The 22,306-nt window shown below is 46.8% G+C and overlaps 4 protein-coding genes across 8 annotated transcripts; 1 reads left to right on the forward strand and 3 right to left on the reverse strand.

Annotated features, from left to right (window-relative positions):
* Positions 1 to 375: 375 nt before the first annotated feature.
* On the reverse strand, positions 376 to 1,169 carry LOC146299882 (uncharacterized). Its single transcript, XM_084684645.1, has 2 exons — positions 837 to 1,169; positions 376 to 751 (listed from the first exon to the last, which is right to left on the reverse strand). Exons 1-2 carry the CDS (start codon positions 1,065 to 1,067, stop codon positions 524 to 526), a joined length of 459 nt encoding a protein of 152 aa, XP_084540771.1. The 5' UTR covers positions 1,068 to 1,169; the 3' UTR covers positions 376 to 523.
* A 370-nt stretch (positions 1,170 to 1,539) lies between these two features.
* On the reverse strand, positions 1,540 to 3,262 carry LOC146299883 (uncharacterized). The gene is made up of 2 exons (XM_084677372.1): positions 2,102 to 3,262; positions 1,540 to 1,896 (listed from the first exon to the last, which is right to left on the reverse strand). Exons 1-2 carry the CDS (start codon positions 2,576 to 2,578, stop codon positions 1,588 to 1,590), a joined length of 786 nt encoding a protein of 261 aa, XP_084533498.1. The 5' UTR covers positions 2,579 to 3,262; the 3' UTR covers positions 1,540 to 1,587.
* Positions 2,578 to 6,399, reverse strand: tmem30b (transmembrane protein 30B). Of its 3 annotated transcripts, none has more exons than XM_084677351.1 (8): positions 6,309 to 6,399; positions 5,520 to 5,730; positions 5,217 to 5,324; positions 4,978 to 5,085; positions 4,760 to 4,856; positions 4,521 to 4,658; positions 4,186 to 4,392; positions 2,578 to 3,457 (listed from the first exon to the last, which is right to left on the reverse strand). In XM_084677351.1, exons 2-8 carry the CDS (start codon positions 5,709 to 5,711, stop codon positions 3,279 to 3,281), a joined length of 1,029 nt encoding a protein of 342 aa, XP_084533477.1. In that variant the 5' UTR covers positions 5,712 to 5,730; positions 6,309 to 6,399; the 3' UTR covers positions 2,578 to 3,278. The 3 variants fall into 3 exon arrangements, with proteins under 3 accessions (XP_084533477.1, XP_084533468.1, XP_084533484.1); XM_084677342.1 differs by having other exon boundaries at positions 6,214 to 6,332; XM_084677358.1 differs by lacking the exon at positions 2,578 to 3,457 and adding an exon at positions 3,713 to 3,965 and having other exon boundaries at positions 6,214 to 6,332.
* A 1,254-nt stretch (positions 6,400 to 7,653) lies between these two features.
* On the forward strand, positions 7,654 to 22,306 carry kdm1a (lysine (K)-specific demethylase 1a). 3 transcript variants are annotated; one of them, XM_084677315.1, is made up of 22 exons: positions 7,654 to 7,706; positions 8,456 to 8,507; positions 9,153 to 9,446; positions 9,932 to 10,100; positions 10,240 to 10,373; positions 10,508 to 10,586; positions 10,794 to 10,886; positions 11,030 to 11,136; positions 11,244 to 11,325; positions 11,512 to 11,606; positions 13,286 to 13,303; positions 13,650 to 13,792; positions 13,902 to 13,992; positions 14,123 to 14,257; positions 15,468 to 15,541; positions 15,637 to 15,748; positions 16,228 to 16,360; positions 16,593 to 16,780; positions 17,883 to 17,997; positions 18,099 to 18,226; positions 18,534 to 18,680; positions 20,276 to 22,306. In XM_084677315.1, exons 2-22 carry the CDS (start codon positions 8,463 to 8,465, stop codon positions 20,465 to 20,467), a joined length of 2,574 nt encoding a protein of 857 aa, XP_084533441.1. In that variant the 5' UTR covers positions 7,654 to 7,706; positions 8,456 to 8,462; the 3' UTR covers positions 20,468 to 22,306. The 3 variants fall into 3 exon arrangements, with proteins under 3 accessions (XP_084533441.1, XP_084533454.1, XP_084533450.1); XM_084677328.1 differs by having other exon boundaries at positions 9,935 to 10,100; XM_084677324.1 differs by lacking the exon at positions 7,654 to 7,706 and adding an exon at positions 7,910 to 8,051.

Here is a 22,306-nt window from a genome sequence, read left to right on the forward strand (position 1 = left end):
CATTGGTATAAAAGCAACTAACAAAGCTGACCTGTCACCATATTTTGATGCGTTTGGATGTTCTCATCCTACAGACTGGGCATCTTCTGGGCTCCAGGGTGTGGTGTATGAGTACTGGGGTCTAAGAGCAGGCCGGCCTGGGACTGTAACCCCTCCAGTCATCTGCTAGACCCAGAGTATACTGCCTAGATGCACCAGGGCATTCATTTATTTATTTAGTCATGTTATTCCTCCCTGTAAAACTTGCCAGACATTCGTTCGCTGTTGTAGTATATAAACTTGTGAGTACACCTTTCTAAAGAGTGAAAATTTGATTTGAAAAGAAAAATTATTTTATATGTTGATCTTATTCATAAGTGTAAGGTCAGAGTTGGCGCTCAAGTTCAGATAAAAAATTTAAAAACACTTTCCAAACGAGAATGCATTTGCCTCAATTGAAAATTGTAAATAATTTCACAATGCTCATATTTAAACCAAAACGGCCTATTTTAAAATGTTCTATCTGAGGGATAGTGGCGCACACTCAATCAGAGCAGTCTGAGAAGATGGGGGCGTCTCTCCTGTCAGGGTCACTCTCTGGGTTCCTCTTCTCCACCAGAGACCTTCTCCTCCACAGACACCTGAGGAAGTCTTCCATGGCGACGATGCGCTGCTCCATGCCGTCCACCTTCAGCAGGACGTGCTCCTGGAGCTCAAAGCCCTGACGTAGCTTCTGCTGGTCACTTTTGCAGTGAAGGCTCTCTCCTTGGCCCTGGTGGATGGAGAAAACCATCCCTTTAAGCATAAACAGTTTACAAAGAGTCTAATGAGAGTGGTGCAGGTCTGTCTTCACTAACCTGGCTAATTCTTCTCCTACTTATGAACCTTCGGTAGATGAAGTAGACCACCAGCGTGGCCACCCCCAGGGCCAGGAGGACGCACCCAAGGTCGGGCATGGTCTCCAGTATGGAGGCCTTGTAGTCCTTGCTCTCCAACATTTTCTTCAGCTCGTCTGGGGTGATTTCCATGCCCACTCTGGACCAGGTTGGGTGCTTGCAATGCTCCACACCAACGTCCATGCAGACCATCTTGAAGTGGGGTTGAAGTTGTTCTATAAGGTGCCTAGGGGTTTACTGGTTGTCTCGGAATGCTGCTGCTCCTGGTCTTAGCTGCAGGCCCAGAGGTGTATTCAGCTATGTCTAATACAACTGAGGAGTTGGGTCTCTGCTACTCTTTACAAACTCATTAGGTACATTGTGATGTCATATTTCATCAAAATTGCTGCACCCATGGCAACTGAGAAATTGTCATGAAATCTGTGAAATCACATTGTCAAAACAGCATCCTGGAGTGCTCATTTTTAAATACATCCCAATCCAAATGTTGAAAGCATTTCCTTCATGAAAACAATATAAGGATAAATACATTTATGCAGTCTTCCCAATGATACTATTGCTATTATTTTCATTTTGGTTGGTTTCCATTTTTCAAACGACACACATTAAGTTTCCCCTTGAATGAATGACAACTGTTTGCTACAAATGCACACAAGCTACATGGTGCACATAATCATAATTTTTATTCAGCAAGACATTTTTTGGATCAAAGTTACAGCAGAGGTTTTGACAGCATTGCCTCCCTTTCAGAACAGTTGGACTCCACCTCGCTCTCGCCTGATGACTGACACCACTTAGAGTCATCATAGGTCAGCTCTCGACCTTTGCTCCGGAGGGCTTTCTTCCTTCTTCCTTGTCCAGTCTTCTCCACCATCAGCAGCCTCTGCTCTAGGGCCAGCAGTCTGATCTCCACATCCTTAAGCCCCTCCACCAGAGCCTGCTTCATGGCTAAGCCATGTTTCAGCTGCTCCGACAGTATGGCAGCCACACTGAGCATCTCATGACTCTTCTGAAAGCAAAGCTGAGGCATGATAAACCACCTTCTGTGTTTACTGTCCTGGGTGCAGTGGCTGATACATCCATTACAATGTGTGGATGAGACACATTTTCATGAAATTTATCAGGTTCTCAGAATGCTATCAGGGTTTCGATCAAGTGACATTTTACAGCTAATAAGGTGTGAAAACTCTGTGGTTAATTCTGTGGAATGTGGATGAAACACTTACCGGCAAAGACGTGAACTGCCTCCTCTTGTAGGCCTTAAAGAAATGGTAGACAACAAAGCCAGCCAAAACGGCAGAAAGATATGGGAACAGCTTCTCTGTCATACAGAAAGCCATGCTTCTCCCATGATCCAATTCACATTGAAATAATGCAATGAACTCCTCTGGAGTGAAGTCGAGCCCCACAGTCATCCATGCAGGAAGGCTGGAAAAAAGTGTTTTGTTTGGGGGTGGGGGGCTGCAAAAGGGCCACAAGCAAAAAGCCATCCTTCCCAGGTGAGACAAAACCTGAATTAACCAATGCGGTAGCAAAATCTTAGGGAACATTCTTTTCTCACAGGATTTGATTATGATGTCACTGCTCAAGAGTTCCATGTACAGTGCTGTCGTCCATCCACATAAAATCACAGAGAAAGTAGGAACTTTGGAAACTTTGACAGAACTATGCAACAAATGGTACAAAGTGACATCACAAAGCATTACTCCTCAAACTGATTAATTTAATATAGAATAAAAATAGAGCAGGTCTGAGCCAAAATAAACAAGGTCTGAATGTAGGAATCAAAATAAATACTAAAGTTAATCTAAAATCAGTATGTTGAAGCTGAGTTTCAAAGTCTATCACAGTCCTGAGAATGGGAGGGATATTCATATACCCAATAACAACTTAATAGAAAAATATCCTTAAGACATCCATGTAACTTGCAAATACACGTAAAGCGAAAAGTCTTATGTACAATATGGCTTATATGACCTGTCACAGAGTGTGAAGGCATTTGAGGGTACAACAGACAGCCTGAGCATATTTACACACTAAAATATGAAAGTAGCAATTAGTAGTGTGTTACTACAAAAAAAAACTTTGTATAAAAGCCTATGAGACCATTGAACACCATACATTCCAATATCATGGAAAAAGGCAAAATATCTATTAAAAGGAGTTAAAATCTTCCCTTATACATGTAATAAAAATAAAACATCATTTGTTTAACCCCCTAATGTTACTTAATGTTGTAATGGAAATCAATAGGGATCTGACATTCTCACCAGCTCATTTTAAGATGAATTGCTCAAGTCAATTAACAGCTTCTATCTCTGTGGCCTCGTTAAACCCCTCCATAACGTTGACTTTCCAGGCCTTACCCACAATCCATCACAGTCCAGGGCTCCCATCACTAGTCTAGTCTTCCTCTGGGAACTTGAACTTAGCGTAGACGATGAGCATCACCATGGACATGAAGACGCACAGTGAGCCAACCACCAGGTAGGCGATGCCCAGGAACTGGTTCTTGCCGCCCATCCAGGATACGTTACTGATGACCACCTTCTTCCTGCCATTGAAGGGAATAACTGGGTAATCTGGGGAGAAGGTTAAGGACCAGACTAGATGTGCACTGGACTAGCCATCATGTACAGAACATTGCTTTGAAGGACAATATCTCCTTGTTGGACATAAGCTTATTAGCTATTAATTATTATTATTAATTATTATTAGCTATATGGCTTATAACCTAATTTACGGCATACACAAAAACAAATTCCCAAATGTTTCTTTTCACATTGTATAAAAGAAATAGCCAAATTGAGTGTTACATCTATTGTACAACATGGAACATTTGCATGGCTTATTTTCCTGTCTTCAATGTATTTGCCTAGGCTGCAATGTGACTTTCCACACCCAAGAACTTCCCAGTCATAGTGATAGGTATTGTTTTTCTCCTACCTGGCCACACCCTTTGGTAAAAGCTGGCTGAACCAGTTGGGCCAGAACGTGGGAGTAAACAATCCGATGTCTAAACCAGGAGCAGTCTGCCGGAACACGACACATGGCAGCTGACAGTGGAACATTGTGGTGTGTGGGACACAGCTGGTGTTTGTCTCAGGAGACAACCAAATGGCCATTGTATGGAGAGCCATTTGAACGCCTGAGGCGTATACACTGAAGTGAATGGTCACTGAATTGCAGGGTAATGTTTGATTCATCTGTCGTGCCTTATCTAGTAACCTCTCAGCTCTTCAAACAAAAACTGGTTTTAGTCCTTCCCCTCCAATCTTTCCACTGGCTCTCCTGTTAGCTGGAAGGATACTGTAGGTGATTCTTAGGGAGTAGTTTCCAGCAGGCAGGCCATGGGCATAATCCCCCTCAGTGATTCTTCGATATAATTTCCGGAAATCTGGCAGGGCCGCCCTTCTCATCCAAACCAGGAAGTCCTGGTTGATGAAGCCATTGTTGGAGGCATCTGAGGTGTCCAGCTCATAGGCTGGTTTGGACCAATAGGGTGGCTTAACCGTACCTGCATAACAGAAGCATAGAAATATCTTATGAGAATATAAATATTTCAGGAACAGACAAGTGTTCAACCTCATAAGTAACCAGTAAGAAGGGGGTACATTGTTTGTAATGGATATGAATCAGACATACCGTTGAAGGCGTTCTCCAGAGGATTAACATTTGGGTTTCGGTACTTGACGTTGTAGTCAGTCCACCAGGCGATCCCTTTACCATCAAAAGGGACCAACTTATTTGTTCCGTTGACAATCTGGTAGAGCGTGAAGCTATCTTCAGCGTCACAAAATTAAAAAGGTCATACATTAAGTACCTTGAACATGCTGACAGAGCAACTTACATAATGCCATGCTGACATGAAATAATTTTGGTACCGTTGAACATGCTGTTTGCTACCGACCCACAGGGAACAATTGGTTTGTTGTTTCTACTAGAATCATACTGGTAAGGTAAGCAGTCATCACTAGGAGTCTGCAAGACAAAGAACATTTTACAAGTATTAAGACCTAGACTTACTACATGTATTATAGTTCTGGAAATTATGCCAATGAGAATGTTGCTTTCAAATATAGTCGGATACACATCAGCTCACCGTAAAGTAGGTGAGATCACCTGACAGCTGGTAGAAGTCTTTAGATACTCCATATTTGCGGTAGTTCTGGAAGTAATTGGACAGTCCATAATAGAAGAACACAGGACCCTGAAAACCAAGGCACACCGTGTATTTGAAGATGACAAAATCTGTCTTACACCGACACTCAGGTATTCAATCAATCCAGGTAAGCAAAGCACAAAAATGACGTCTGGGTGTGTGTCTGTATGAAACAGTACCTCAACCAGTGTGCTGACCGAGAAGTCCAGAGTGCACATGCAGTTCTTTAGTTCGGAGTTAGAGCACTTGTAGCAGGGTGAGGTGTTATCTACTCCAGTGTAATCCATCTGACAGAACAACAACAACAACAGAGAAACATGCCATTAAATATTGATCAGTCGGCATTTTATACACCTGTACTTCTCACATCTCCAGCGCATGGCCTGTCAGGCACCGTTACCCCCATCAATGACTCTGGTGTCAAAGAGCAGTAAACCAAACCCAGTTTTTCTCAGTTCCAGTCTCACTAAAGCCCCCTGTACCTCAAGCATTTGGATGTTTTGCGAGGTGACAAAGAGGGTGACACCAATGCCAATGAAGACCAGGCCGATAAGAAGAAACCCTGGGATGACGATGCCAGCCGAGAGCATGGGCTGCCAGGCCGGAAGACGTTGCTGGGTAAAGGCTGTGTTGTCTGGCCTGTTGGCTGTCTCTTCCTCCTCCTGTTTCTTCATTTCTGTCTTCTTTTAAAATCTGTGAAAAACAAAATCGGGGGTGAGTGAATATGTTCAAAGCTAGAAAGTGCCCAACCCGCACCATCAACATGTATACCTAATCACTGAGACCCACCTAAGTCTACGGACAAACATAACAAAAAAACCTGTATAGGCTACCTTTCACCCGATGGAGGGTAGCGATGCTGCTGACAGATATCAACAGAATGGCCTCATACGAGTTCATAGATCTAACTATTTCAAACAAAACATCAATTAACTCACACTTCCCAATAATAGTTGGCTGTGAAATGGTGAATTTCCATCCAGTCTCTATATATAGGCTAAAGATTGATTTAAAAAAAGACTAAGCATTGACTGCAATGTTCGATCAAAAAGCGGTGAGGATGAAGGCAAGTTAAAACACATGTGTTTGGTGCTTTACATTAGAAACAAATAGACAAACGACAATTTCTCAATACATACCTTCAACAAAGCTAATCCCTTAAACGTTTGAATTTACCTTTTTACACCGCAAAATATTCCTCAGCTTGCCAGTTTACGTTTTTCCTCAACGTTTTCGAATCAGACAGGTTTGGGGCGCAGCAGCTCGCCTACCTTTACCTGCGGCTTCTTCCGTCTCTGCTTTTCCTGTCTGTCATGATCATCCTCAAACGCGTCATCGTTTTGTCCTTCTGCCTGAGTAATTTTAACTTTCAAATAGACATATATTTTGTGCGACAAATACAAATAAAGTAAATTGGGGTTGCCTAACAAAATAAAATTGGCGTTGCTCAATATAACCAGTAGCCTACCTTTAAGAGTGTCAATAATTCTGATTCAGCTGAAAAGTAGTCTACTATTTTCGATCTTTTACTGAACAAATCCCTCCACAGGATAATTAAAGAACTACATAATGTTTTTGACTGGTTCATGTTGCACAGATTTATCTATTGATATCTGTAAATGCAGCGTTCACTGGTATTTCAGTTCAGCAGATAAACGTTTTAAACCAATTCCTATTGTAGGCTCCCACTGCATCAGCAATCAATAGTCTAACAGTCTTCTATGTGCATGCATTTAAAGATATTGTTATAACATGCTATATCATTATTCAATCTTTAATTAAATTAAGTCATAAGAAACTGGTTGCATTTTATGAGAAGGTGCTGCTGGATCTCAAAACAGTTGTCACAAGGCTTCTGCTATTTTCTATTTAGGCTATTTTATTTATCTAGGCTATTTTTACGTTTTTGGCCTGATGATGTCTCTGCACTAGTGCGGCATGGGAAAACAGAGACTTCGTCTGTTCGGACTGAGAATAAGGCAAGTTTGTGGTCGTTTTTTTCACTTTTTGAATTATAAAATATTGCTACTTTTGGAGGGACTTTTTTACCAATCCAACAAAGCGTTATAGTGTCAGCCTTGTAGTCTATCATGCTTTTTCATGCTCGGACACGATTTTTTATTTTTTATTTTTATTGTGTCAGAGCACAAAAATCGTGCTACATTGAACAAAAAAATGCCGTTTTGCAGTCCCACCCCCCCAAAAAAATAAAAATAAAATAAAAGTGCCCTGCTTTAAAAACCATGGGTTTGAATTGAAGTGTGTAATAGCAATAAATGTCAGACTGCAGTGAACAGCACTTGAACAGTCTATGCAGTCCTGACTTTTGTTGTTACCCATGTGCTACCAGCGGGTACTGCAATTGTGCACAGCAAGGTTAAGGTAAGGATTAAGAGCCTCTGCAAAAAATGGCATCTGGACACGATTCGATACATATATTCGTATATAACTCGACACCAAAAAGTGCAGGTTTATCAGCTTGGAACAACTTTCCCAGACAGTCTTGCAAGGCTACACTGGAGTTGCCCTCTTTTAGGATTGACATTGAGTGCAACCAATCATACTGCTCATTTTTTGGGGCGTAGATCTCCTCCTTGTCCAATCAGCGGAGAATCAGAGAGGACACAGCCGAAAGCTGTCTTTGTGTTGACAAGTGCGAAGATCTAGAGGTAATATGAGTCGTTATTTAAATAAAATCACCAGTTATTTTTTAGTATATGCACACAATTCTGTAGATATATTTTTACCATTTTATTAACGCATTGCTGCAATGTCGGTTTCTGGCTTGCTTGCTAACCAGCTAGCAATAACGCTAACGAATCTGACTGCAGCTGCCTCTGACTTCTGGTTAGCTGTAGCTGTGTCTAGTACATGTTGCTGGCTTGGGGGGTCGAGTCTCATTGTTAGCTAGTTAGCTAGCTTGCTACCGTTGTAGCTACCTTTACGACACTACTGAGCTAGCTAGTTAAACAACCTCATATCGCAGACTACAACAGACTATTAAACATAAGAAGGTACAGTTTTGAACATAGGCACACATAATATGTATTTATTGTTTTAGGGGTTGCACGATTGATTTGGCCGGTTAGCTCTTAGCGAGCCTAGCTAAGCTAGCTAGCGCATTTGCTGCCTGGTCCGTCCGACATCTTTCCTTACGAAACCAATTAACTAAGCCAACTATGCGTTATATACCCTAGCTGCCATTGGTTAACTCAGTTATAATTGGTTAGATGAATCTTGATGTATATTTCAATCGTAGGTAGTTTACTTAGAGCTATCTAACTAGCTGGACATAAATACACTTATCTATTCTAGGTAGTAATATTTTTCTCTCGTTGTGACGGGCTGACGTTACTCCACTTGGTCTGCCAGCTTTTGTTCAATCAACCGTATTTCTGATTCTGTCTTTATTTCTTAGTGTTTGAATGGATATAACCAGGTGCTCGGAGAAATGGGTAAAACAAGACAAGGTCAATCTACCATGGAGCCCTCATACATTTTCCATCATGTGCATATTTGCCACAACGTATCTACCAGGCTGCTTGATTGTTGTGTTGTTGTGTGCATCCTCAAAGCCAACCAGAGCCAGGCACTGGTCCCATTCAAATGAAACTGCTGCAGGTGCAACGTCAAAAGCCCCTGGCTTTAAAGAAAAAGGAGAAGAAATGAAAAAAAAAAATATATATATATATAACATGGGAATAAAAGCAGAACATAATCTTTCTTAAGATTTACATATAGTTTTTTCATTATAATTAATCAGTTTATTCAGTCTATTCTATAGAAGAAAAAAGAAAAACGTACAATTTTTGGTTTAAGACGTTATTGGTATTGTTGAGTACTGTTGAATACTGACACTGTTCATGGGCAATACGGGTGGGCCATGATGGAACTTTTGCATAAAATATCTTCAGCTCGTTCATGCTCTTTTCATCCCCATTCATATTTTGAAAAGATCAATGTAAATAAAAAAAATAATTGAAATCATTTTCAACAGTCCTGTGCCTCAAAAATATTGTTTCTAAACGTTCACATTTCAAGCATCTCAACATTTCCAAAGTAAACCCCTGGGACAGTGACTACTCACAGTCTCACATCTGTCTTCCTTCCTCCAGGAGAGGCCTCTGTCTTCTTCCATGATGCTGGCGAGTAAGAAGTCAGACCCCGGCTCCTCTTCCTCCTCCTCCTCCTCTGTGGCGGGTGCTGAGAGAGCACCAGATGCCCAGGCCTCCAGCACTCAGACTGGCCCCCCACCCTCCGCCCCTGGCCCCATGGACGTCAAGAAGAAGGAGCGGGCCTCCCCTAGTGGGGAGCAAGGTGGGCCTCCGCTCCCCCACCCTCCCGGTCCAGGGGGGGTGGACCAGGATGCGGCGGAAGTCCGTCGAACCAGCCGCCGCAAGCGAGCGAAAGTAAGTATCTTATATCTTCGGTGCCCCTAATACTTAGATAGGAAAGTTTGAGTCCCTTAAAAATATAACAAAGTAGCTTTTGAGTCAAGAGCACAGGGGAAAAAAAGTCAGGATGATGTAGGATTGATTATTAAGTTAGTTTACATGTTTTCGGTGTTGAGTTGTTTGAGTACAACGTTCTGACGTGTGTCAGTTTGCCCTGGATTTATATCTTACTACCTAAAAACTTGGAACAGGATAATTGATAGGAAACTAGGAATACTTAAGATTCATTTTACACTTGCATCATAGTGAATTGTGTAATATGATGATTCTCTGAGTTTTCCTCACCCGCTCCTAGGTGTTCAAGAGTCTGGGGCCTTTCATCCTCAGTGAAGCACCACCTGCCCACCTCCGCCAGGGAAGCAGAGGGAGCTCCACCATGGACCTCCACCCAGCTGAGCCAGAACGAGGTTTTAATGGCGCTTTTATTGTGCTTATTATTGCAGGTGGAGTACCGCGAGATGGACGAAAGCCTGGCTAACCTGTCTGAGGACGAATATTACTCGGAGGAGGAGAGGAACGCCAAAGCCGAGAAGGAGCGCAAACAAGTCATCCCTCCTCCCCCGCCTCTGGTGGAGGAGGACAATGACAGCGAGCCTGAGGAGCCGTCAGGTCAGAGTGGGTGACAGGCAGGCAGGATGATAGGGTGACAGGGACATAACCTGTTGGAGTAGACTATCCTGAGGATATGCATATAAAGGGTCTTGTCTCATGCGTACATTAAAGGTTGTGTGTGTGTGTGTGTGTTCAGGTGTTGAGGGGGCCGCCTTTCAGAGCCGACTCCCCCACGACCGCATGACCTCCCAGGAGGCCGCCTGCTTCCCCGACATCATCAGCGGCCCCCAGCAGACTCAGAAAGTTTTCCTGTACATCCGCAACCGCACAGTGAGGATGCACACACACACACACACATTATCAGTCTCTGTCACACACACACTCTCACATTCTCTCTCTGACACGGTCACACACCAATAGCTCTGCTTTTGTTCAAACCCGGGGTTATGTTTACTGTGCTCCAGCTCCAACTTTGGCTTGACAACCCTAAGATCCAACTGACATTCGAGGCTACGCTACAGCAACTTGAAGCCCCCTACAACAGTGAGTCCAACATTCACACTCTCAGTAGAGAAAAGACGCTGCATTAGAGCAGCCTGACTCCCATGCTGTCCTGTTATTTCTGGTACATTTTGTAACCCAACTCAGTTGTCAGGACTACTGTCCTACATGGGAACTACCATAATCATAGGACTTAGAAAACAATTCCTTGGTCCAGAACTATACCTCTGTTCTGTGTGCCCTTCCAAGGCGATACAGTACTGGTTCACAGGATACACAGCTACCTGGAGAGACACGGTCTCATCAACTTTGGCATCTATAAGAGAGTCAAGCCTTTACCAAGTGAGTTTAAACAATAATTACATTTGTATGTCATGTCAGTACATTGCCGATACAAGTAGTCCTTCAAACAAGACCTGCCTGTTTTAAAGCTGGAATATTCTTGATTTTATATTTTCATCATTGTGCCCCCCTCCTTTCTGCAGCCAAGAAGACAGGGAAGGTGATTATCATTGGAGGAGGTGTGTCTGGCCTGGCTGCAGCCAGACAGCTGCAGAGCTTTGGGATGGATGTTACTGTGCTGGAGGCCAGGGTGAGGAGATGATGCACCATGGAATACAAATACAATTCAACTTTATTAACATACCAAATAACAAACACAAAAAGTGACAGCCTGACATGCGTGTTTCACCCTGACAGGATCGTGTCGGAGGGAGGGTGGCGACATTCCGAAAGGGCAACTACGTAGCGGACTTGGGGGCCATGGTGGTAACTGGACTGGGTAAGACACACACACAGAGACCCAGTGTCCTGCTTTTGACCAGCAGGGGGCAGTGTTGGCCACCATAAATCCAGTTTTGGTTTAAAATCACCCCATACAAATCAGCTGTCAGACACATATGCTACATTGCTGTCAGACTGTGTGTTGTTTTTTCTCTCACTGTGGCGTGTGTGTGTGTGTTTTCAGGAGGAAACCCCATGGCTGTGGTCAGTAAGCAGGTTAACATGGAGCTGGCGAAGATCAAGCAGAAGTGCCCACTCTATGAAGCCAACGGGCAGGCCGTAAGTACAGACCACACTGACACTGTTGTAGCCCCATAGACCTTGCTACAAGATCACCATAAACACTGATATGTAGGCCCCATAGACCCTGCTACAAGATCACCATAAACACTGATATGTAGGCCCCATAGACCCTGCTACAAGATCACCATAAACACTGATATGTAGGCCCCATAGACCCTGCTACAAGATCACCATAAACACTGATATGTAGGCCCCATAGACCCTGCTACAAGATCACCATAAACACTGATATGTAGGCCCCTTAGACCCTGCTACAAGATCACCATAAACACTGATATGTAGGCCCCATAGACCCTGCTACAAGATCACCATAAACACTGATATGTAGGCCCCATAGACCCTGCTACAAGATCACCATAAACACTGATATGTAGGCCCCATAGACCCTGCTACAAGATCACCATAAACACTGATATGTAGGCCCCATAGACCCTGCTACAAGATCACCATAAACTCTGATATGTAGGCCCCATAGACCCTGCTACAAGATCACCATAAACACTGATATGTAGGCCCCTTAGACCCTGCTACAAGATCACCATAAACACTGATATGTAGGCCCCTTAGACCCTGCTACAAGATCACCATAAACACTGATATGTAGGCCCCATAGACCCTGCTACAAGATCACCATAAACACTGATATGTAGGCCCCATAGACCCTGCTACAAGATCACCATAAACACTGATATGTAGGCCCCATAGACCCTGCTACAAGATTCCTTTAAAGTGTATCTGCGTGTAGCATCTTAAGGACTGTTGGTGTTGGCCCTGAGGTCGGGAACATCCAGAGGGCGGGTCTGTGTGAACGAGCCCCCATCTGAATGAACCCCAAAAGCACGGCGATTGAGTGTGTCTGATGAGGAAGATGAGCGAGCATCTTGAAATGATGAGTTGCACTAGTGAGTTGCATCGCAGGTGAATCTGCTAATTGTCTACTAATCACAATATGAAAGCAACCAGCCACACAGGAGGAATCAGACACCGTCCTTATCATTCCGGAGAGGAAAATAGAAATGGAAATTATAACATGTTTTTGTTGTTGTTTTTTTTCATAATTGATTTAGCAGATCATTGTATGCATAGTCGCTACAATATATTTGCATGATCTGAATGGAGCTCTGAGGCCTGGCCCGCCGTTAGTTCTGAGTGAACCAGCCCCTGTGTGCTGTTGACCTCCAGCTGTAGATGTAGAGATATCCTGCAGCAGACGTGTCGCGTCTCTGGGCCTGTTCACGCCCGTCCGCCCTCAGTCCTGCTGGGGTTTCCTGCTCTGCACAAAATGGAGGGTGGGTTTAGTTAGCCGCTTGGCCTAGCGTGTCATCGATAGCAGCCGCGCCCCCCCCTCCTCTCCCCAGCTCAGACCGGAGCTGCTTCTTAATACCATTACAGTTGGAGTAAACACTGGGAGGATGTTTGGGGTCACTGTCCGGCCTTCTCCACTGAGCTTGAAGGCTGGTCGACAGCGGCGGAGTTACACACACACATGCAACTGGTTTCTCCCCACAGGAAAAAGCTAATTGAGTCATGCCTATTGTTATTGTTTGCATTGTGTAAACCGGTGTCTCTGAGTTATGGTTCTGTTTACGTGCTTGCCTAACGTTCTCTCCTCCTCTCTCTGCATTATTCCCCTACCCCTCCTGCTACTTCTAAAGGGTGAACGATGCACAAGTGTATGTATTGGTTTATTTACGTCCTACTTGACATGTTTCTCATTCTATCAATTGCACACCATTTGACACTATATTATGTATAGTAGGTACTTTTATTAGTTAAATGTATGGTATATTACAGGTATAGCCAACCAAAACCCTCACAGACAAACTGCTCTAATCTGTTAGGGCTCTGCTATTTCTTGATGTCTAGTGTAAGTGTTAGCGTGGCTCAGCTTAGCATGGCTCAAGATATAAAGTGTGATGTGCTGGTTGGTAGAGCATGAAGACAGCATGGCGCTAGGTTAAGGCTGACAGCCATTGGTGCGCTTGTTTTCGATCTCACTGTGTTGCCCGGGCTGTGCAGGTGCCCAAGGAGAAGGATGAGATGGTGGAGCAGGAGTTTAACCGACTGCTGGAGGCTACCTCCTATCTCAGCCACCAGCTGGACTTCAACTTCCTCAACAACAAGCCTGTGTCCCTGGGCCAGGCCCTGGAGGTGGTTATACAGTAAGTTTGACGGGGGGGGACAAATACACACACACACACACACACACACAGAGACCAATCCATGGTCATTGTTTGTTGTCTGATGCCTGATCAAAGCGTTGGTGTGCAGGCTGCAGGAGAAACATGTGAAGGACGAGCAGATCGAGCACTGGAAGAAGATAGTGAAGACCCAGGAGGACCTGAAAGAGCTGCTGAACAAGGTGACCATGACCTCTGACCCCCTCGGGCACAGCCTGGACTTCTGGTGGACCGGCCACGTGGTGGATACACTCGTTACTAACCACCTCTCCTCGATCCCTCCCTCTCTCTCTGTGTCTCTCTCTCCTTCAGATGGTGACCACTAAGGAGAGAGTAAAGGAGCTGCACCAGCAGTATAAGGAGGCCAGCGAGGTCAAACCCCCCCGAGACATCACCGCAGAGTTCCTGGTGAAGAGCAAGCACCGCGACCTGACTGCCCTCTGCAAGGTAACCGCCACTCAACCGCTGTCAGACCTCACCCTCACACATGTAGCTATCTCACTCTTACCCACCCATACGTCCTGTCGTTTCCCTCCCTCACGGGTCGATGACAGGACGTAGGGTCGGAGTGGAATACGTAGATGTATAGTCGGTAGAATGTCAATGAGAGAAGGATGGAGGGAACAAGGTTGACAGGGTGGGCTGGAAAGAGTGAGATATGCAGGGTCATAATGTTCTCAGTGAAATGGTTTGTAACGACCAGGAGGAAAACGGAACGAGAGCCCTCATCACCTTCTGTTTGGTTTCCCATAAAAACGTCTTCATGCTGCGAGCAGTTACAACCACACATTACACGGATGTACTGACATTTTCTTGCTTCCTTTTTTCCAAAACAAAACTTGGTTCTCCTGGATTTGGGATTCTCTAACCCCCACCACCGCCACCCCACACTTCCCCAAGCCCTGAGACTCAGGGAGACAGTGGACTCCACCATGGTTGAATTCCTGGTTGACGTGTTAGCCAGGACAATAAGAGCCCAAACTAGCGTGTGATTCAATTTGAAGTGTTATGGTTATTACTGAATGTGTGTGTTTTGAATCACACCAGAACTGAACCCAGTTTGGGTGATTATTGAGGTGTTTTTCTATGACGAAGTCCTTCAGAGAATCAACACTAATAAAGAGCAGCTGGTGAATTCTACTGCAGAAAATACAGAAATTGATGCAATATTTTCTTACTGTAAGAGTGAGCCAGTAGAGTGGACGCTGGCTTTGAAGGATAGGTGTGTGTGTGTGTGTGTGTGCGCACATGCATGCTTCTGAGACACACACACTGACGCATCACTATACTGTCTGTACGGAAGGCCGGCAAGCAGCTTAAGGACAGCTGGTGTCTGACATGGTACTGCCTTGTGGTCGGTGACCATGTAAAGAGACTCGGGCCCTGTCTGGGAGCTGTGTGTGTGTCTAGTCTGTGTCTAGTCTGTGTGTGTGTGTGGGTCTAGTCTGTGTGTGTGTGTGTGTCAGATCAGGGAAGCCGTAGCTTAGGGCTATGGGTTTCCCGTCAGAGTTGCTGCGTGTGTGGACCTGAGTAGCTGTCTCAGCTGGCTGCAGGGCTAGGTGGGGCCACAGTGGGACAGGCGAGTCAGCCCCCCTCACGGCCTCGCTCCGCTGGGTCGTCTAGCTGACCCCAGGACCTCGCTGTTCTCCCCCTGCAGGAGTACGACGAGCTGGTGGAGATGCAGGTGAAACTGGAGGAGAAGCTGCAGGAACTGGAGGCCAACCCGCCCAGGTAACACCAGCATCAGCAACCCCTCCCCCCCCCCCCCCAAATACCCATCACACTTGTTTTGACTTTGTTTCTCTCCCTCCGTGTTCTCTCCGCAGTGATGTGTACCTGTCGTCCAGGGACAGGCAGATCCTCGACTGGCACTTTGCCAACCTCGAGTTTGCCAACGCCACGCCTCTGTCCACCCTGTCACTCAAACACTGGGACCAGGTAGGCCCTACCCACATCGTGACCTTCATACAAACATTTTTAAATAGGTCTCATCGTTTCTGTGGTGTGTGTAATCTGTACCTGACAATGTGTTGCCACGGTGCTAGATGTAATGAGCACACTGTGTGTAAAGGTTCCCATCAAGCTATCATTTATTCAGTCAACATTCGAACCACCACCCTTGTAAGGCTATGTCAACTCTACATGAAGACTCACAGCCAGAGCAAACAGAGGACAGCATTTTAGTAGCTTATCCAGGTCACTGTACACTAGCAGACTCCAGGAAGCAGCCTCCAGATCTGTGGCTTACATCCCCTGTCTCCTCCCCTGGGCTCCACCCACCCAGGCATGACAGCACAGTACATTAAATACACGTGTTGAGGAAACGGCAACAAAAAAAACCACACAGCATCTTGTGTGGATCCGTGCACTGAGGTTTCTCTCTCTCTCTCTTGCTCTCTCTCGCTCTCTCTCTCCAGGACGATGACTTTGAGTTCACGGGCAGCCACCTGACGGTGAGGAACGGCTACTCGTGCGTGCCCGTGGCCCTGGCCGAGGGCCTGGACATCAAGCTCAACACGGCGGTGCGCCAGGTCCGCTACACGGCCTCCGGTAGGAACACTCCTCCCTGCGGCAGGGGCTAGCTGGGCCCTGTAGTCTGCCACGGAAAGATTGGGCTGAACATAAGAATATTTCAGATACGAAAATGAAGTATATCTATAAAATGATGTACAAATATTGAAACATGTAATACATTAAAATCCTGGAATGTAAGTATTCAGTTTAGCCCCCCCCCCCCCCTTTCTCTGTCTCCGACCCCTCTCCTGTGTTCGTCCTCTCCCAGGATGTGAGGTGATCGCAGTGAACACGCGCTCCACCACCCAGACGTTCATCTACAAGTGTGACGCCGTGCTGTGCACCCTCCCCCTGGGGGTGATGAAGCAGCAGCCCCCCGCCGTGCAGTTTGTGCCCCCCCTACCCGAGTGGAAGACCGCCGCCATCCAGAGGATGGGCTTCGGCAACCTCAACAAGGTACACCGGACGCTCTCTCTCTCCCGTACTCGCTGTCTCTCTATATCTCTCTCTTTCTCTCCTGCTCTCGCTCGCCCTCTTTCTATCTCTCTCTCTCTAACACCGCCCCCACTCTCCCTTACATTTCCCCGTTCTCTCGTTCACTCTCTCACTTCCACCCCCTCAATCTCTCCCTTTTCACATTCTCTCTTTGTCTCCCACTCGTTTGCTCTCTCGCTCTGTGAGTGTGTCTCTCTCTGGAGAGATAAGGATTTGATTGGCTGCTGTGTCGAGGACGCCCTGGGTCTGCTCATGGTAGATGTCCTTGCTGCGGCATTGTCCTTGAGCTGGGAGCCTGACCTTCACATCAGTCCGCTCTGGAAGTGGATGCACTCCAAATGGGCTCATGGCATTACACACACACACACACAGACTCCCATCATTAGATGCACACGCAAACACGGCAGGAACCATAAACCAGTGTTCAGTCCACAGAACAAGGTTACCTCTTCCTGAAATAGCCCCGAGGATGGTAGCTCCACTCTCTGTTTTACATCATCTGGAGGGAGGGAAAAGGGGGGGGGACGAATGGAGAGGGAGTTTGAGAGCCTCTTGCATGTTGTTTAGTGATTTGGCAATGTGTTAGTAATCACATTAGAGCCATCTCTACCTCATCCTACCTCTATTTTTTGTTCTCTCTCTCTCCCCCCACAACCTCTCTTTCTCTCTCTCTCTCTCTCTCTCTGACCCCCACCCCCTCTCTTCCTGGCTGAGTATCATTCACTGCAGTGTGTGTTTTTATCTCCGAGTGCTGCTGCAGCTGACAGAATGCTGCATTATTATGCAATGTGACCTGTGTGTTCCATGTTCTAACCAGCAGAGGGCACTCTGCCTCAGGACCATAATCACACTGAGGTTATAACACAACCTGACTCCTGTCTCCTTCCAGCTCACCTTAATGGCAGTGCTTTTTGTGCACCCTCCATAGCTAACGTGGTATTAAAACAGGATTGAAAAGTCCTTACATTTGCTGTCTAGAGGCAGGTCAGACCCCTGCAAGGCACCAGAGCCTGATGTTCTCATGTCTTACGATCCGGCCTCTGCATGTTCCTCCTGCCTGTAGGTGGTGCTGTGTTTCGACCGGGTCTTCTGGGACCCCAGTGTGAACTTGTTTGGCCACGTGGGCAGCACCACGGCCAGCCGGGGGGAGCTCTTTCTCTTTTGGAACCTCTACAAAGGTGAGGAGCATTCCTGCACTGGTTCACATGTCAGGTTAAAGCTGGACCTTCGGCACAAACTGACCACATATTTTACTTGTGTGCTTTTTGTCCCCTCCCAGCACCCATCTTGCTGGCTCTGATGGCGGGGGAGGCGGCAGGCATCATGGAGAACATCAGTGATGATGTCATCGTGGGGCGTTGCCTCGCCATCCTGAAGGGCATCTTCGGAAGCAGCGCAGTACCTCAGGTATATGTGTGTGTGTGTGTGTGTGTGTGTGTACGCACGTTTGCATCATGTATTCTTGTGTGCAAGAAGCATGTGACAAACGTGTGTGCTTTCTCTGCCCCCTTGCATGTGTGTGTACCCACTACCCACATTCTGGAGTCCAATCCCAAACCACCAGTCACATCAATCATTCAGCTGCATTTCCTACAAAATGAAATAGCATGCATCTCGGTCTGCTGTGGAAATCTATAACAGCTTATGTTTTCTGGGCAGTCACATCCACATGGAAACTCAACAACGTGTGTGTGTGTGCTTGTTGCCATGGCAGCCTAAGGAGACGGTGGTGACTCGTTGGCGTGCCGACCCGTTTGCGAGGGGCTCTTACTCGTACGTGGCTGCCGGGTCTTCCGGTAACGACTATGACCTCATGGCCCAGCCCATCACCCCCGGCCCCACGATCCCAGGGGCTTCTCAGGTGAGCGCTCACCCCACCTGTACTCCTGGTCACTGTCCTCCTGGTCACTGTCCTCCTGGTCACTGTCCTCCTGGTCACTGTCCTCCTGGTCACTGTCCTCCTGGTCACTGCCCTCCTGGTCACTGTCCTCTAGGTCACTGTCCTCTAGGTCACTGTCCTCCTGGTCACTGTCCTCCTGGTCACTGTCCTCCTGGTCACTGCCCTCCTGGTCACTGTCCTCTAGGTCACTGTCCTCTAGGTCACTGTCCTCCTGGTCACTGTCCTCTTGGTCACTGTCCTGGTCACTGTCCTCCTGGTCACTGTCCTCCTGGTCACTGTCCTCTAGGTCACTGTCCTCTTAGTCACTGTCCTGGTCACTGTCCTCTAGGTCACTGTCCTCTAGGTCACTGTCCTCTAGGTCACTGTCCTCCTGGTCACTGTCCTCCTGGTCACTGTCCTCCTGGTCACTGTCCTCTTGGTCACTGTCCTCCTGGTCACTGTCCTCTAGGTCACTGTCCTCCTGGTCACTGTCCTCCTGGTCACTGTCCTCCTGGTCACTGTCCTCTAGGTCACTGTCCTCCTGGTCTCTGTCCTCCTGGTCACTGTCCTCCTGGTCACTGTCCTCCTGGTCACTGTCCTCTTAGTCACTGTCCTGGTCACTGTCCTCTAGGTCACTGTCCTCTAGGTCACTGTCCTCTAGGTCACTGTCCTCTAGGTCACTGTCCTCCTGGTCACTGTCCTCTTGGTCACTGTCCTCCTGGTCACTGTCCTCCTGGTCACTGTCCTCCTGGTCACTGTCCTCCTGGTCACTGTCCTCCTGGTCACTGTCCTCTAGGTCACTGTCCTCTAGGTCACTGTCCTCCTGGTCACTGTCCTCCTGGTCACTGTCCCCCTGGTCACTGTCCTCCTGGTCTCTGTCCTCCTGGTCACTGTCCTCTTGGTCACTGTCCTCCTGGTCACTGTCCTCCTGGTCACTGTCCTCCTGGTCTCTGTCCTCCTGGTCACTGTCCTCCTGGTCACTATCCCCCTGGTCACTGTCCTCCTGGTCTCTGTCCTCCTGGTCACTGTCCTCCCACACACTGCCCCATCATGCCTCTGTATGATAATAATGTGGTTAATAATAGTTTACTACTAGTTGACCTGTAGTTGAACAGTAGTTTACTGGCTGTTTAATAGTAGTTTACTGGTAGTTCACTATAACCTCCACTTCTTCATAGTAGTTGTGACACAGAGACATTGGCTGCTTCCTAGTCAGTAGTGGGGTCCAGCCTTCTAACCAGCGCTGCTTCATACAGACCCTAGCCTCAAGTAAACCCAACGCCCCATCATTCTGGACCAATCAGAAGGCCCCATATTGGCCCACGCCATGCAGAGCTGCTGTAGAAGTATATTTTCTGTTGGCTCGTCTCATACTCTAACCACCAGAGCATGTGTGAACCAATCCAGGCCAAGCCACAATATCTGACCATACCAGAGTTAGAAAAAGACCAGACCAGCCAATCCCAATCCAGATGTTTTTACTTGTTTTGATGTTGACATGTCTGATTGATGGTAACGCTCAAATTTATGAGTGGGATGATGATTTTTGTCGTTTTCTCCCTTTTTCCCGTCCTTAGCCTGTTCCTCGTCTGTTCTTTGCCGGAGAACACACCATCAGGAACTACCCGGCGACGGTTCACGGGGCTCTGCTCAGCGGGCTCCGAGAGGCCGGCCGCATCGCAGACCAGTTCCTGGGAGCCATGTACACCCTGCCCCGACAAGCCACACCTGCTGCCAACCCCCAGGCCCAGCCTTCCCCCAGTGTCTAAACCCCCCCCTCCTGCCCCCGCCATCCTGCCACCCCCCTATCATGCCCCATGATCCAAACACACACTGACAACACAAACAGCCTCATACATCTGCATACACACACATACATTCCCCCCCCCCTCCCAGTCTTCAAACTATTCAAGTGACGTTGGTGACTCTAATTTCTGCAAAGACTCTAAGATGTAAGAATGTGCCTGTCGAGTTTTTGAAGTTAAATGTTTTTTTTCCATCACCAATGCCAGCCCAGCCCAGCAGTGAAACCACTCTGCACATTCCCCCTGAGAATGCAGCGAGCAGCACTCTGGCAAAACTCCACCCACCCTGATCTCCTCTCTGGTCCCCTTCCTCTGACATCATCCTCCACCTCTCATGCTATAGGAAACACAGTTGTCTGAGGCTCACACTGCTAGATGGCTCCATGTCTGAGGCTCACACTGCTAGATGGCTCCATGTCTGAGGCTCACACTGCTAGATGGCTCCATGTCTGAGGCTCACACTGCTAGATGGGTCCATGTCTGAGGCTCACACTGCTAGATGGCTCCATGTCTGAGGCTCACACTGCTAGATGGCTCCATGTCTGAGGCTCACACTGCTAGATGGCTCCATATCTGAGGCTCACACTGCTAGATGGCTCCATGTCTGAGGCTCACACTGCTAGATGGCTCCATGTCTGAGGCTCACACTGCTAGATGGCTCCATGTCTGAGGCTCACACTGCTAGATGGCTCCATGTCTGAGGCTCACACTGCTAGATGGGTCCATATCTGAGGCTCACACTGCTAGATGGCTCCACTGTACTTTGTACTCCTGCAGGACCTTATGTAGCCCACTTTTGTCATCAGAGTGTCAGCAGAGTGTGTGTGATCGGATCCCTTCAGATTTGAGGTGGAAGGCTGGATCCCTGCAGGTCTGAGGTGGAAGGCTGGATCCCTGCAGGTCTGAGGTGGAAGGCTGGATCCCTGCAGGTCTGAGGTGGAAGGCTGGATCCCTGCAGGTCTGAGGTGGAAGGCTGGATCCCTGCAGGTCTGAGGTGGAAGGCTGGATCCCTGCAGGTCTGAGGTGGAAGGCTGGATCCAGGTCTGATGCGGTGCCCCTATCCTCCCGGCATTAAACTCATCTAGAGGAGCTGCAGTAGAGGAGCTGCTATTCTGGGCTGATGTACAACAGCCAGGACGGAGTTTTGAAACGAAAGTCGTTTGTTCTGTAATTGCAGGTCTTAAAGCTGCTCCCCCCCTTACAATTCCAGATTGTAGAGCTTATTGAAATATTTACGTCAAGTAGGACTCTAAAAGCATGTTGTCACTGCTGTTTGTGATCCAGCATTTTGCCACCCACAGGCCAGTTTGATTAGCCTGAAGTCCAGCCTTACCTCTATGAAGTGGCCTCTTTATAGAGATCGTCATCGTGCCACTACAGATCAGCGGTTTCTCAAAAGGAAGGATGTGTCAGTAGTATTGAAACAACCCTAGCAGACAGTTCAACATGATGCATCACACATAGCACTCCACTGAAACTACTTTTATTTTTCTATTAATATGAGTGTAGCTGCTGCAATTTGGATGTTGCAAGGGCATTGTATGCATCATCTTAAGGCTAATGTTGCTATTTAGTTGATGTGATGGGAGTTCACAATAGGGTTGAAGCATAGAAAACTAGTCCAAATTAGCTGTTTGTATTTAATGCAAAAGATAGATATTATTATGTCAATGAAAAAATTGTGAATGTTCTTTTTTGTTCTGCAGCTTGTTTGAAGTGTATTATTTTATTGCTGTCATCATTGCATACTTTTTTATATTTTGTCAACATTTGGTTATAAAATAATAAAACTTTAAAAGGAAA

The sequence above is a fragment of the Hypomesus nipponensis genome, chromosome 3 (assembly GCF_054491055.1).
Source record: "Hypomesus nipponensis isolate SF chromosome 3, ASM5449105v1, whole genome shotgun sequence".
NCBI lineage: Eukaryota > Metazoa > Chordata > Actinopteri > Osmeriformes > Osmeridae > Hypomesus > Hypomesus nipponensis.

Coding starts and splice junctions, on each gene's coding strand:
- LOC146299882 (XM_084684645.1), bottom strand. CDS start 1,067: ATGGTCTGCATGGACGTTGGTGTGGAGCATTGCAAGCACCCAACCTGG. Junction 752..836: donor GTAGGAGAAGAATTAGCCAG/GTTAGTGAAGAC, acceptor TCCATCCACCAG/GGCCAAGGAGAGAGCCTTCA.
- LOC146299883 (XM_084677372.1), bottom strand. CDS start 2,578: ATGCTTTGTGATGTCACTTTGTACCATTTGTTGCATAGTTCTGTCAAA. Junction 1,897..2,101: donor GGCAGTTCACGTCTTTGCCG/GTAAGTGTTTCA, acceptor ATCATGCCTCAG/CTTTGCTTTCAGAAGAGTCA.
- tmem30b (XM_084677351.1), bottom strand. CDS start 5,711: ATGAAGAAACAGGAGGAGGAAGAGACAGCCAACAGGCCAGACAACACA. Junction 5,325..5,519: donor AAAACATCCAAATGCTTGAG/GTACAGGGGGCT, acceptor TTGTTCTGTCAG/ATGGATTACACTGGAGTAGA. Junction 5,086..5,216: donor CGGTCAGCACACTGGTTGAG/GTACTGTTTCAT, acceptor CTTGGTTTTCAG/GGTCCTGTGTTCTTCTATTA.
- kdm1a (XM_084677315.1), top strand. CDS start 8,463: ATGGATATAACCAGGTGCTCGGAGAAATGGGTAAAACAAGACAAG. Junction 10,101..10,239: donor CGAGCCTGAGGAGCCGTCAG/GTCAGAGTGGGT, acceptor GTGTGTGTTCAG/GTGTTGAGGGGGCCGCCTTT. Junction 15,542..15,636: donor CTGGAGGCCAACCCGCCCAG/GTAACACCAGCA, acceptor TTCTCTCCGCAG/TGATGTGTACCTGTCGTCCA.